We start from the raw sequence: 16,227 nt of genomic DNA on the forward strand, positions 1-16,227 counted from the left end.
GAAGCCAGTGAAGCTGGTAGAGGATTGGCATTATGTGAGAATAACGCCCAGTCCCCGTCAGCAACCTGGCTGCTCTATTTTGCACCATCTACAGAAATCCAACCGGGAAGTAACCAATGCATGCGTCACTGTCGCTAGGCAGTCGTCCTCCAGGTAGGGATGCAGCTGATGGATCAGCCGAAGCTGATGGAAAGCGCTCCTCGCCACCGCCAACATTTGAGCTTCCAAAGTCAGCTCCGGGTCGAGGAGCACTCCCTAGCTGCGGACCCTGTCCTTTAGAGGGAGTGCAACCCCATTCAGGACAAGATCCAAGTCACCTACCCAGGAGTTCAAACCACCTACCAGCAGGACCTCTGTCTTGTCTGGATTGAGCTTCAGTTTATTGGCCCTCATCAAGCCCATTACATACCACTAACCTGCAGCTGTTGTGTACTCCTCTGTATGGTTCAGTGCATCAGAGCCAATATAGAAATAGGGATGAATCCCAGGAATCACAAAACTAACATTTCCAAAGTCAGTAGAACCTAGACAGAAGCAATATACCCCAGTTTTTTACATGGACCACACAGGCTACCAAAAGCAAGCTGTATGTTTAATGACAGAGCCATGCATTCAGTGCAGCCAAACATGGAAATTCAGGGGGAGGGGAGAGTCTGAAATCAGAACAGGGCCAAAGTAAATATATTTGCTCAGTTTAATATGTTCAGAATGTCATAATTTCCAGGACTTTAATTTGCCCCTGAAAGAACTAAAAAAATTGAAGAAAGCAATAGGGAAGCAGTCAAAATAAAAGTCTAGCTGGAAGCAATAGAAGTCAAGCTGGAAGGTAAACAACTGCACTGGAAACTGTATTTCCTGCATCTTAACCATTGTAAGATTTGGTTGGAATACATAACCTATTAATAAGAGACAAATGGGGAAACTGTTTTGAAGTGTAAAAGAAAGGTCTTGGGACTAGCAATGAAGCTGTATAAAAGGTGGATCTGCAAACATCATTTCATATTGTGGAATTCAGGTACAATAGGTAAGTTCCCAACAGAAAAAGCCTGGATTCTGCAAAATGAAAAAAAAAAAAAAAAAAAAAAACAATTGCAACTGCACAGCTGAGTTCTTGGTTAACATAATTTAGTCTTATTTAATAAAACTTGGGGAATTTCTTACATTGATGAAGAAAAGTAGCCCTACTCTGAAAGGAAAGAAGGCATAATTCCAGAAAAAAATGCTGGGCAGGGCAAGGATCTTCTACCACTGCCCTTGAATTCCAGCATGAAATCAGATTCCTGAAAATGGTAGAAACATTGCTGCAGTACAGTTAATATAACCTGTTCAGCTTAATTATTGCTCAGGATGACCAAAGGCTAAGAACATCAAAAGAAAGGAATTATCCTCAAAATGAAACATAAGCTTAATTATTTTAAACATGAGCTTCTGAGCTTGTGTTGGTCTTTTGATTTTTTTAATCAAGACAAAAATGCAAGTATGCAATCCAAGTGGCAGAATACCCCATGTTCATTTCCCCATATAAAACCTTAATATCACCTAGCAATAAGAGAGCAATCTTAAGTATTTACAATTGTTTTTTCAGTTAAAAAAGGAATAAGGAGGTAAACCCTTTATGTAGAGCTAAAGTCAGTAAGATATCATGAAAGGGCAGAAAATGCATTAAGTGTTCAGAAGTGAAAGCCATCCTAAAATGTATAAATACACAGACGTTCTATTATTACCTGAGAGCCCATTCAAGTTATCATCCTGGATGAAATCCATGCCTAGTTTCTTGCCATTCTCTATGTAAGCCTTTTCCAGGCTCTTGTTAGGAAGCACATTAAAGTATTCATTTGGACCACTTTTTAATTCCACCTAGATGAGAAAAACACACATTTGCTTTTTTAAAAAGCAGATCGAGTCTGAAATAAAGGGCTTACTGTTCAATCCTATGCATGTTTACTCAGAAGTTAGTCCCAATACGTTCAGTATCATTTACTTCGAAGGATTTATAGAATAGGCTGAAATTCTATGCACACTTGCCTGGAAGTAAGCCCCTTAAATACAGTGAGGTTTCCTTTGAAGTTAGTCCATACAGGACTGCACTCATAGTAACAGATTATAGAGGCCTTCTGCATTTCACATCCTATACATATAAAGTATGGAACTGCACTTTCTCAGAATCAACTAAGCAATTTTCCTCCTGTTAATCAAGGCAGTCATTTTTATAAATCATTATCAATAGAAATGTAGGAGCAGACTTTCCATTTCAAATGCCAAAAGCCACTTCCTAAAAAATTTACTAACCCTAAAAACGTGGAAAATTAAGTTACTCGGAACCTAGTGGGGCTTAATTCTAAATAGAGACCTTAAGAGCAATGTGTTAATCCCTTTTGTCTCCTTTGTGCATTCTTTATGGGAAAAAATTTCCTCAGAAATCTATCAAAGAGGAAAAAATACTAAGAAAATGTTCAGTGACAATGACATGTAGTCTAATGTTGAACTTTTGTGGATTTGGAAACATGTAAAATTTGGCTTTCACTTGGGTATGTTAGTACTTCTAATGACTTTTGACAAACCTGATGACATTTATTAAAATATTTATAAAACACCTTTTGGCCAGTTATGTTCAAAATATCAGCTATGACAAGATAAGAATTCAGCATGAACAAGGATCTGATCAGTTCAGAACTACAATTATTTTGAGAGGCTGACAGAAAGGATACATTAACATTTAATTGTTATACTTCTCTGAATTCAATTGTTTTAATGTGTCCTGAATATATTGGTCAAAATGACATCTACTTAATTTCCTTGAAAAATTATCTCACATTACATCTTAAAACAGAATCTTGATCAACCTTTCAGAATCTTACTTCACACCCTGTAGCCAAAGCTGCAGCTTTAAAACAGTTTTCTGCTTTTTCTGTCAGGATGGAGAGTTCCCTTAATGAAGGAGTACGGAGGTAAAATTCTAATTCAGCATAAAAAGGGATGATATTAGGTTTCACACCACCATTCTTTATTATACCTATAAAAGAGAATAACTATGTTAGTCTCTGGCATACTGGGTTTTCTGAAGCTTTTGGAAAAACAGGTAAATGGAAAAGCCATAGCAGTTTATGTATGGGTCCAATTCTTTTCTATTTAAAGATGGAAATAACCTGTATCCCTGGAAAATGTACTACATTTCAATTAAAAATGCAAAGTTAGATCTCCATTCATATTTTTCTGTTGCCCTTGACTTGAATAAATTGTGCCACCACTGGAACAAGGGACATTAGGTAACAAGTCATCAGTAACATAGAAGCTGACTATATTTACCAAAGGAAAAAGCAAAGCATAAAACCATCCTCTTCACATGCTAAGACTTGGTGGGAGATTCAAGTTTGAATTAAAACTGAACTATTTTAAATGATGCTTATGCCATACTTAACCAAATTAGGCATCAGTTTCTAAATGTATACATCCTTACATTTCTTTCCCACCCCATTTCTGCTGCATAATATATTAATATTACATGGCAGGGTAAATTATTTACCTAATACCTTATACCCATAAGCTAATGAACAGAGTAAAGAATGAAAATATTTCAAAATCATAAATGGTGCCAATTTTTAGTAGCAAGTATTGTTATACTACACGCTTTCCCTGTGTATTCATCAGGAGAAAATAATTATACAACAGTAACTCTGTTATGACTCCGGAAAACAGAACATTAACTATGGGCCCCTCTATCCTTTTTCAAACCTTGAAAAGCATTTTGTTACAAGAAGGTTTGTGTGAAATTGAGTTGGGCACTAGTGTCCAATGTTCAAGTCAAATGGTACAAATGTTTCAGACCCATGAAGATAAGGAAAAGCAAATGTAGCTTTTCTGTTTGTATTTCTACTGATCATGTTCTAATACACAATAGCTTAGTGAAAACTACAGTTGTTCTCAAAAAAGAGCCTTAAAACAGAAGAGGATATCTTGTTCTGGTCCATTTCCATATTGCATTTTTAACAGTTATTATAAAAAAAGAATTTTGTTATTTAGCTGATTTCTCTATAATTTCATGAAAAACTAAAAGGACACCATTACAGAACTATAGTATTTCTGTAATCAAAGCTTTTAGAGTATCAAGATAACTGTATGCAATCCAGAATTAGGAACAAAACACTGAAACTTGACAGATTTTGTATATGATCAAACTATTTCATAGAAATCATGAGAATTACTTATCTTTGAAGATAGGAACTTTCGATCTGAGGTATCAAAGCACATACACAAATTCTATTAATTTTAGCTAATACTTGCAGAAAAACAGCCACTACATGTTTTTTTCCTCCTAACAGCACATCCAGAACATCTGACCATCTCTAAATGCATACTGAATCTTCTTGTGATAAATCATGGCAATATTAATTCTGATAAAATTCTGAATGTTAATTTTCCTGTTTTTGGAATACCCCTTGTTTAAGGCAAATAATTTCGTTTTTGGTATGGGTTTTCAGCACAAAATAAAGGGGAGACCATATTTCTATCTTGAAATAAATTATTTCCTGCATAGAGTCCTATTTGACCAAGTGTACTCAAAGACTCCTTCCTGGACAAGTTCTGAGAAGAAAAGCCTCTTTGTTTTAAGATGATTTGAATAACTACAAGACTCTCATCACTCAAAGTATGGTGCCTAGGCCTAAGGCATCCAAAACCCATGCCAATGTATCAGGACATTATTTGAGCAGAATGAATGTTAACTATCAAGACAGACCCCAAAAGGAAAAGTGGCTGCTTTGCACAACCCAGCTTGCTTTGTTGAATGACCAACCTTAAAAATGCAGAACAATGAGTTCTGAAATGCCATCTTATGTATGCTATTACCATATATGAACAAGGAAGATGAAAATAAGCAGCAAGCTGATATTCCAACACAACCCCGTTCTTAGGTAGTTCTGTACAACCAGTAATGCTGTTATCATTGTGCTGGGCAATTCCTCATCTGTAACAAATGGGCAGTGGCTAGTTCACTGGACAGTAAGCAGTGCTATATTTTCCAGTGCTGGCTGCATGAGCTAACTTGGACTCTTCTCAAGATGACACTATTCTCACAACAGCAAGAAAGTCAATCATAATAAATATACTCTATTATACAAACACTAACAATTTGTTAAAGATATAAATTGCCAAGTCACTTATATAACTGCTTGACCCAAATGTTTTAGCTGCTTTGCAGAAGACTTTAGCTTGGTTTGTATGTAACAATCCAATGGGCTAAGGGTCAAATTCACCCTGCCACTGAAACATGGGTGTCGCCTGCAAATTAGGCATTATGGTTTAATTAAAAGTAGTTTTTCCTGCATGAACAGTGCAAGAAAAAACTCATAGTTGGCTGTTGAGTTGTGTTGCTCATGGTTAAGAACCACAGTTAAACCAAATTACAGGAATCGCATATAAATGGCAAACCATGATTCAATAACAATCCACTCTAAGTTGTCATTATGTATGAACAAGATATTAGCTTTCACAGCCATATAATAAAATAAACATAAAAATCTAAATGCTGAGGGAAAGTTTAACAAATTAACAAATGGGATCATATTGGAAACCAAAAGGAACCTCAATATAAACTGTTTAGTGGTCATATATGACACACAAATTGTGCACAACACATGCATATAACAACAATGCAAGACTTTATTGGCTTGTAGAAAGTTTTGTTATACCAGCTGATTTTGTAGCAGCACTAAAGACTCTCAGAGGCTGTTTATCTTGTAGAAAAGATATTTTAGAGACAATGCCTTTTAAATAAGTCTCCAAATAAGCCATTTGTAATCAATGTTATCAAGAGAAGATATGCTTTGGTATTACCTGTGGACAATACTTCCTCACCTGACCAGTCATTCTGAAGATTGTGCTAAGGAAGTTGCATAGTTGCATGTTCTGAATCAGATCTTAAGATTCAGTGTACATTGTGTTTTGTGTGTGTATGATAGTTTTCCACAAGATCATACAGCTGAGAATGCCTATTGAAAGCATTATTAAATATAGAATTAGTAAGCACATAGAGGGACATGCCCCAATGAGAAAATCAGCATGGCTTCCAAAAGCAGAAGTCTTGTCTTTCTAACCTATTAGAGTTCTTTGAGAATGTCAATAAGCACATTGACAGGGTCAATCAAGAAGATAATGTTTACTTGGCCTTCCAAAAGACTTTTGACAAAGTCCCTCACCAACAGCTCTGAGCAAACAAAGTAGCCAGGGAATAAAAGAAGAAGTCCTTTAATGGATCGTTAATTGCTTAAAAGACAGAAGACAGAAAATGGGAATAAATGGCAACTTCTCCCAATGCAGAACCATTGGAGTCCCCCAGGGTTCTGTATTAGGGCCAATGCTTTCAACATATTCATAAAGGATCTGGAATTAGGAGTAAGTAGTGAAGTGCCCAAGTTTGCTGATGACACCAAACTATTTAGAATGGTCAAATCATAAGGGATTGTGAGAAGTTCCAAAGGAATCTCTACAAGCTGGGAGAATGGGCATCAAAATAACAAAAGCAGTTCAATGTAAGTATGTGTAAAGTAATGCCTGTTGGGGCAAAAAATTCTAACTGTAAGTATATGCTGACTGGGGTAGTGGTGGACAGCTTGCAGTTGGCCCAGTGCAGCCACTGTGAAAAAGGCAAACTTTTTTCTCCCACTCCCACACCACTGGATCATGGGGTCATCCCATGCAGCTGATTGCTGGGAGGTTTAGGACAGATGAAAGGAAATATTTCTGCACACAGCATATAGTTAAAGTGTGGAGGTGGTCACAAATCTGGGTTGCTTTAAAAGGAGAATGGACAGATTCATGGGGAAAGAGGCTATCAGTGGATACTAACTATGCTGCTACCTCCTTCACCAGAGGTGGCATGCCTGCATACATCAGCTGCTGAAGTGCTTGGACAAGTAGAGATCTTGTACTCATCCTGCTTGAGCAATCCTATGGACATTTGGTTTGCCACCATGTGCACAAAATGCATTCAGCCATATTAACCACAGACACTGAAATGAGGATGTGGAAAAGCATCAGGGTGGATAAAAATCAATGATTGAAAATGTAAAACATACATTTTTATTTAAATTGGATTTTTTTAAAATAAAAAGCTGACTGAGGAAAAATCTATCTAAAGATAGTTTTCTATTTAAGATCCATTATGGTCAAAAATTTATTCCTCATGACATAAGGTTTAGTTTTTAATTATGTAGCATGAAGCTGTACATTCATGCAATGTTTAAATTTTTTGGTAACTGAATCCCATTAATCCATTCACAATGTCTTGTTCTTCCAGAGGCTTCTGTAAAATTATTGGATAATTTTTCTATCTAGAAGGTATTATTAACAGATGGTTGGTTTTACTGTTCTCACAACTGTGACTCTCTCTGCAGAGATCACATGCTGCTTCTTCCAAGCAAAAACGTTATAAAATAAACAGTTTTAAAAAGACCTTAATCCCATTGTTCTTTTGTATATTTATGTACACACAAGCAGCCCCTTACCTCTTCAGTGTTAAGTTTCAAAAAATTCAATGAACAGAAGAGGATTGTTGGGATGGACTAAGATGTCGTGTGTAGGAAAGGGGCAAGCAGTAAAAAATGAACATGAAATCTTCTGAGCAGCATACTCCACAAGTCTTTGGATATTTTTGTGTATAGCCTGAGGCTTATCATATTATTTTTTTCTCTGGAGGAGAAAACCTATAATGGCAGCAGGCCATAAAAGAGACCTAGTTTGTGAATATTTTAATCAAGTTCCTCTACCCATGGGTAAGGCATTCATGCATGCAAAACCATGAGTGAAATCTAGTCTTACTTAAATTGATATAATTTAAATCATATCCACCCTGAAAAGCATCCCCTTTCCTTTCTTAATTTTTTAACATCAGTATGGATTAACATTGCCTCACCATTTTCCATTTGTGTTATTTGCATTTAATAGTATGACTACAAAGTGAACACTTCAGAGGAAAGCAACTGAATGGAAAGAAGTGCAAAACTAGTTAGTACAAAGCAAGAAAGATCCTGAAGAGCAATCTTAAAACAAGATAATTAGATGAAAGATTATCTATGATCTTTTATAATTTTGTTCATCAGTGGAGAAAATCTTCCACTAAAGAGATGCTTTATGCAATATCCAGAAATTAAATCCTGACCGACAGTTTGGGAGATGTTTTTCTACTATAAATCACTATTTTAACCATAAAATCCTGCAAATCAGCAAATGACCACAAGTCATTAGTAACAGAATCAAAATGATATAACTAATCATTGACTGGATTGGACTGAGCACTCTAAGTTGAAAAGGTATGTGTTGTACTATGTAAGTGAAAGCTGTTCTTATTTATTCCAGTTCTTACGTAGTTTACAAAAGTTTTCTATTATGATTTGAGGACATACACTGAGCCCATTTTTTATCATTTTCTTTAGCATTATGGAAGCTATTAGGAGAAAGCAGGATTAAAAAACAAAAACAAAAGGATAAACATCTCACTTCATTTGTAGCCTTTACTCAACAGCTATATTTAAACACTAACTGGGAAGTTAAGAAAGTCTGCCAAATATATTTGGATTAATGTGACAGAAAAAATGTAAATGATTAGCAAAACTAATCATATGAGCCTCCTAATAGAACTGAAAAACCAAACAGAATGGTAATGTATAAACCCTAGATTAAGCAGCATGGGGGGTTCTTTCCACAACAATAGCACAAAGCTCAACAATCTTCAGGTAGGAGACCCAATCTTGTAGGTCTTTATCAGAGAGATGACACCCATGGAGAAGCACATCCCACAGTATCCCTCATATAGTTCACAGAAATTAAAGTTTAAAATATTTCTGCAATCCAGAATAGTTTGCAGACAAGCATGTCCTACACACTAGAGATAATTTGTTTAGAATTAATCCATACTATTTCACAAAGGCCAGAACAATTGAAATGTTGCATGATCCAGCTGTAACACTTCATCTCATGCATTGCACCCTTAAGATAAAAATGAATTTAGGTAAATGTACACACTTGAACTGGTCTATTTATACTACACTGAGCAGTCAGTAGATCTGGAATGATTTACAGTAGCAATCATATACCAACAGTACCCATAACATAAACAATGAATTAAGGTGCTGCAATGAAGAAAGCCTGGGAGGAGGTAAGAGAAGATGTGTATGTAGCATGACTATGAGCACTGTTCAGTTCTGGTATGCAAATTGAATAAATGGACTGAGACATCTTAAATTGTAAAGTATATCTTTTGCACCAAGATCCCGTCAGTGGATCCCAGGGTTCTAGTAAGAAACAAAATAGATTTTGTAAGGTTCAATTCTAAGCACCTCTGCATTAAATCATTATACGATCATGTAGTTGAAAGCACACTTTTTCAATACTTACTATCTTCAGTAAAGCTAAGAAACTAACTTTTTAAGGCTAGTTTACTGAAACAAACTGTTGCATATTAGATGGCAAAACTTAACATTAGAATGTGGGTTTTTCTACAGTTATGCCCATATCACTATGGCCTAGTACAAATTTAAAGTATATTTTATGTTAGAATGCTACACCTCTCTGCCAAATCTGTATGTATAGAGAACATGCACTTAGTAGAAAGGTAAGGTTAGCATTTCACCCTTTATAGCTTTAAGTGCAAGGACTTTTCAAATGGGAGAGCATTTAATTATGGAATCATTACCTATACCAGAACTTTACCAATAAAATGTACTGGTTGTAGGAAGTGTAGAACATGTAAAGTATTTTACTTCACCAAGCTTTTTGGAAGTATTCAAGCCTTACAACAGAGTATGGAAAACACATAAAGCCTACATCATGGGCATGCAACAATGTTGTCCCTGTTGGTTGGGGGATCGAAAGCTACATACTTACATTTGCAAACATCTCAGTATATCATGATGGGGAGGTTTAAACTTCTCCTCTGCGCCCACAGAGATCTTGCGATTGCTATGAGGATAGTAGAGTCGAAAACCTCCCTAGTGTCTCAGTGATTTCCACTGAGATAATTAGTTCTGTACCACTACTACTGAAACAGTCTCAGAAGTGGGATTGTTGGGTTTTATGCAGCCAATGATTAATTACATGACTGTGACCCTTGCACTGGAAAGGAAGGTCTTACATCCATAGTCTAGTTCAGTGGTTCCCAACCTTTTATATGCCCCACCCCCCTAGAAAATGTTTGATTTATGTTTGTATCCCCTACAAAAGTAATATCACATTTGAAGAAGTAATCAAATTTCTAATTTTTGAACCACAATTGAACCAGAACCACAGTACTGCGGGTGAACAAACTGAACTAAAAAATAAGCTTTTAACTCAGTGTGTAAAATTCACATATAAATCAAGCAATTAGAAAAAAAAAATGTAAGCAGTAAAATCAATCCCAATTATGAACATAACATTCAGTTACTTCATTTCTGCTTCTCATTCACAATTTTGTCAAAACATGGAATTTTCTTGCTGATTGCATTCCACAAGTCTGTCTGTGAATTCAGGTGATTCCTAGATTTTGTCTTGATGGACAAAAGAGAACTGAATCCAAATGCAAACAGAACAATAATACATAATTTTATTATTGAGATAATTTTTGGTGGAAAATGTTGCCAAATTTTGGGGAATTGTAATGCAACCTTCCTCTTTGTTGCATTCCCTGAAATGCTGTCTTGCAGGCACCCCAGGTTGGGAACCCCTGAACTAGCTGATCCAAAGGGAAAAGTGGGAGGAAACCTGCTTCAGGGGTAGCCAAGTGCTACCTACATCTTATATAGGTGTATATAACCAAGCAAAAGCTTCCCTAAGTATATACAGATGGCAGGATATAAGGATCTGGACTTTTAAGATGGAATTAATAATAATGTTAATCTCAACACTAGCCACTATTTCAATGAATCCTCAGTAATTAAGCTTAGCATACTTTAGGGCTAAGGTTAGGGTTAAATATATGAATCTTCAACGAATGGGTACAGGTCCTACTTTACCAAGATATTGCCAGTTTGTCAGAAAAACACACGAACAGTCATTTATATCTTAACATTAACATGCCAGATATAAAATATTTGCTTAAACACTGTCTGAAGTATTACTTGCTGGACATAAGATTTAATGAAGATCTCACCATGAACTCTCCAGGTTGGTTTCATTTGCTGTCTTAAAAGTGACAGATTGTTGTATGCAAGAACAGCAGCATCTAATGCATTTACTCCTTCCCAAGGGTAAGCAGCAGCATGAGCAGCTTTTCCAAAGTATTTCACAGTCACACTAGGAAATAAAAGCCAGCACTTGTTTTTAAACATTTTTTTAAAATAAGAAGATTCCTTTGGATTCATTCAATGAACTTAATTTGAATTGCATAAGCTCACATAGCATGGTTTATTTACTTCAAACCTCTTTATAGACAAGTCACTTAAAACACAGACCAACATAATTTTGAGAGTGGGAGGTATTTGATATAGCACTTCCCCTCTCAAAGCTCATATTCATCACTGCAAAACAAAGTTTGACATTTCTATGAATCACTGGACTGAAAATGGTATGTACAAGACAAAAATTACACTCTGGAAATAAAAGAATGTTAGTATATGTATTTCCTTTATTAGAACACCTTGCAGGAAATCAACTAAGAAAAGAGGTATTTCCCAAAAGGGTGAACCAATGAAGAACAGTTGCAATTAAGTTGTTAGAGATTTCCTAACATAATTTTCAATCATTCCTTCCACAATACCTGACAAACCTCATCCAGAGATCTTTTCTAAGAATCAATTCCCATTCATTTCAACAGAAAGGAATACAGATATACAGAAAATGGTGTGTGGAAACTGGGTTCTTCTTAGGAAAAGAATGGGAAAAGCAATTCCCAATGAAGTACTATATATGCAGGGTCCCTTTACTCAGAACCAATTAGTAGGCCTGGTTAACAGAATTAAGAAAACACAAGAAAATAGAAAAAAGAAAATTGCAAGTAAAATGTGCAATTTTTTTCTTTTTTTTCAGGGAGGAAGACTTTTCCTACACTTCCTAAATTTACAAAGTCATACAATGAACTGTCAACTATGACAATGAATTGCATTATTCAGAAAGTATAAACAGCACCTTAGTATTCTTGATAAGTTTAAAAACCTTGCTTGGATGTTTATTTCACAAACAAGAACTGACCATATCCTTAAATATGTAATCTTCAAACAAAATCACAATTATGTGAAACCTGAACATTTGAAAAGCAATGTGAAAAACTTGCTCAAGAAATTCAGAGCTTCAGTACTATCTGCAGCACTATGCAATTCCAGCACTACTATAACTCAAGCCCATAAAATCACCTAAGATTAAAAATTATTATTCCAATATCTTCTCCCACCATATCCATCCTAAAATCATTATATAAGGGTTTGAAATTAACTGTTAACTGCAACTGTTCTTAGATTTCTGGCATGTACATCTTATGACTTTATTCTGACCTTGGGAATCTTATGTAAGCTGACTGGCTTTGATTTAATGATAATTAAACCCACAATTCATTAGAAATGGGCGTTCAGCACACTACAGAGCAGGCTTCAACTTCTGCAATGTTGGATTCTATCCTGTGAGTAATTTCGCGCTGGATTTGCTACTGGCCAAGAAAGGGAACCCTACATATATATTCTTTTCAGCACCACACACACACACGCTTATCTGACCAGGGACCCAAAACTTTTGCATGACCTTTGGACACCAAACCAAAAACTGTGGCTGCAGGACTCTTCCCGTTGTCACTCTCCTCATCCTGCACTTTGTTCTGCACCACAACCCAGTTCCAGGTTTGAAACAGAAAAGAGGAGGTGGGGACATCAATTGATCTGGGTGCTATGTGAATGAGGTGACTTGGCAAAACAGCTCTAAGCTTGGAAAACAGTGAAGGCAGCAAAGAAACTACCAGCTTGCAGTGGAACACTTGCCTTCCCATTCGTAAACCTGTTTTAGACACAAAAATCATAAAAGGAAATGGAATGGAATCCTAATAGCCTTTAAATATTATGGATATACCTATACGCAGGTATCAACTTATGTTAAAGCTTAGCAAATAGAGCTTTTATTCTCCAGCAAAAATGTTCTCATGACACCACAGGCAAATTTAAATTATGCTACATATCTATATTATGGTATAACAAAACTTTTACTAGTAATTCCAAATATGCAAATCAACCTCAAAAGTATATAATAGCCTTTAGAGACTTAATAATTCTGGTATCAACTTAAGCTATACCTCTAGCTTTGAGCTTTTAGGACCTTAAACTGCCATTAGGAGTGGAACAAAAAAAGGAAAATTTTCAGGATTTTAAAAAAAACCCCTGCAAGTCTCAACACTACCTCAGAGGCCACATGTAATCCATACAGACTGTAATTCTAAACACACTTGCTATGGATTAAGTCCCACTGAACTTCTGAATTACCATGTATAGGATTTCACTGACAGTTAAGTTTATTACACAGCAGATTCCAAACCATAAACTGCAACATACAGCTTACACATGAGCTGAGTTATAGCACAGTCTTGTTCTTTTGTGCCTATAGGCACAGGTAAGGATCATACCACCACATGTGCTAAACTGAACATACTATTTATTTATTTATTTATAGTTTTTATATACCATTCTTTATCAAAAAGCGGTTAAGGTACAATCCTATGGAGATCAGTGTGAGCCCTCAACCTTGGAGGCCGCCACTCAAGTCTCAGAGAGAGAGGCAAGGAGGCTAGAGAGGATTCAGGATGCCTTGTTTCCTGGATGGTCCAGTCTCTTCCACTTCTTTTGAAATAGTCCCCTTGACCCTTCTCTAATGTTGCTTAATTGACCTCCAAAAGCAGCTGAAACTCCAATTCTGAGCTCTAGGGCTAGGAATCCTAAACTGACCTCTCAGATGGTACAGTATATAGAGGCCATAAAATAATTGCGTTTAGAGCCTGTATACAAATACAAACCTATTAAGGTGATATAATTAAAGCCACAGTAAAGAAGGCACAGAAACCAATTCTAAAAACACTGATTTTAAAGCATTGTTTGAAAGCAAATTGAAAATAATGTTTCCTCAACCAAAATACATTTAATTTTGGAAAAGGATTGTTTTATTCATTCATTCATTCATTCATTCATTCATTCATTCATTCAAAACATTTCTATGCCGCCCCCATCGCAACAAAGCCTTGGGGCGGCTTACAGCAAGAACAAATTATACAATAAAAATATTAAAACTTCTATATTCTGCAAACTGTTTTGCAGAGTATAGAAGAACTGTGGCTCTCGGTGATGTGGGGTGGAAAATTTTCCAATGGCTTTTAAAAAAAAAAATTCCACACCATATATGCTTGAGTTAATCCATAGTTGTTTGGGCTTTTCTACTGCAATAATGTTAAATGGGATCAACCAATGATATGTACTTCCTGTGACAAGCACTGATGAACGCTAGTGCTCAGCTGCCCATGGGGAAGCTAAAAATGAAGGCATGATAAACTCTTCCTGTCCGACTGGCTATAAGCTAGGTCTGGACCAGACTTACAATAGTGAATTTGTCCTCTACAGCTAATGTTTTCCAAAACAAATTGAAGGAAAACTAATAATGTAATTACTGTTTGCTTTATGTAACTACATAAGAGAAGACATGCTGGGACAGACCAGGGGTCCATCTAGTCCAGCATTCTGCTCAGTGGCCAACCAGTTGCCCATGGGATCCCAGAAACAGGACATGAGTACAAGAGAAAGAGAACCTTCCTGAATAATGGCACAGGATATAAATCCAATAAATAAATAAGAGCATCCTTGTGCCCAAGTTCCCCAGCCAATGCCCACAGACCAACATCCATCCTTTAGCATAGTAGGATGTTCAATTAGTTGTTTTGAAGCCTGTATTTCTTAACTTGGAATGGAAATGATAAACAGTGCAGAAAGTGACTGAAACTCTTAATTTAAGATACATAATTTTTCTTCGGTTATGTATCCTAAAAGCAGTGCATTTATTCATGCTTTGTACTCATGCTTTGTTAAATATAAGCAAACTTCATAGGGAAGCTATTATATTTGTTGTTGTTGTTAGTTGCGAAGTCGTGTCCGACCCATCGCGACCCCATGGACAACATTCCTCCAGGCCTTCCTGTCCTCTGCCATCTCCCGGAGTCCACTTAAGCTCGCACCAACTGCTTCATGACTCCATCTAGCCACCTCATCCTCTGCCGTCCCCTCCTTCTTTTGCCATCTATTATTCCCAACATTAGACTCTTCTCCAGGGAGTCCTTTCTTCTCATTAGCTGGCCAAAGTATTTGAGTTTCATCTTCAGTATCTGGCCTTCTAAAGAGCAGTCAGGGTTGATCTCCTCTAGGACTGACCGGTTTGATCGCCTTGCGGTCCAAGGGACTTGCAGGAGTCTCCTCCAGCACCACAATTCAAAAGCCTCAATCTTTTTGCGCTCAGCCTTCCTTATGGTCCAGCTTTCACAGCCATACATTGCAACTGGGAAAATCATAGCCTTGACTATACACACTTCTGCTGGCAGGGTGATGTCTCTGCTTTTTAGTATGCTGTCTAGATTTGCCATAGCTTTCCTCCCCAGGAGCAAGCGTCTTTTAATTTCTTGGCTGCAGTCCCCATCTGCGGTGATCTTGGACCCCAGGAAAATAAAATCTATCACTACCTCCATTTCGTCCCCATCTATTTGCCAGGAAGTGAGTGGACCGGATGCCATGATCTTGGTTTTCTTAATGTTGCATTTCAAGCCAACCTTTGTACTCTCCTCCTCCACCTGCATCAAGAGGCTCCTTAGTTCCTCTTCACTTTCTGCCATGAGAATGGTATCATCTGCATATCTGAGATTGTTGATATTTCTCCCAGCAATCTTAATTCCAACTGGTGATTCATCTAGCCCTGCCTTTTTCATGATGTGCTCTGCATGTAAGTTAACTAGACAGGGCGACAGTATACAGCCTTGCCGAACTCCTTTCTCAATTTTGAACCAATCAGTGGTTCCGTGTCCAGTTCTCACTGTTGCTTCTTGACCCACATATAGGTTTCTCAAGAAACAAATAAGATGGTCTGGCACTCCCACCTCTTGAAGAACTTGTCACAATTTGCTGTGATCCACACAATCAAAGGCTTTAGCATAGTCAATGAAGCAGAAGTAGATGTTTTTCTGGAACTCCCTAGCTTTCTCCATGATCCAGCGTATGCTGGCAATTTGATCTCTAGTTCCTCTCCCTCTTC

General features: G+C 36.9%; 1 protein-coding gene across 2 annotated transcripts in view; it reads right to left on the reverse strand.

The window, feature by feature from the left end:
* PM20D2 (peptidase M20 domain containing 2) overlaps positions 1 to 16,227 on the reverse strand; it is a 31,435-nt gene that overhangs the window by 8,985 nt on the left and 6,223 nt on the right. Inside the window, exons 3-6 of one of the 2 annotated variants that reach the window (XM_044427750.1) lie at positions 11,123 to 11,265; positions 2,859 to 3,013; positions 1,725 to 1,857; positions 417 to 524 (exon numbers count right to left, since the gene is read on the reverse strand). In XM_044427750.1, the coding sequence (XP_044283685.1) occupies positions 417 to 524; positions 1,725 to 1,857; positions 2,859 to 3,013; positions 11,123 to 11,265 (539 nt within the window). Of the gene's footprint in view, positions 1 to 409; positions 525 to 1,724; positions 1,858 to 2,858; positions 3,014 to 11,122; positions 11,266 to 16,227 lie in introns of both variants that reach the window. The other variant, XM_044427758.1, reaches the window with a different exon arrangement.

The sequence above is a fragment of the Varanus komodoensis genome, unplaced genomic scaffold, assembly GCF_004798865.1.
Source record: "Varanus komodoensis strain SLA01 unplaced genomic scaffold, ASM479886v1 scaffold1, whole genome shotgun sequence".
Classification (NCBI taxonomy): domain Eukaryota; kingdom Metazoa; phylum Chordata; class Lepidosauria; order Squamata; family Varanidae; genus Varanus; species Varanus komodoensis.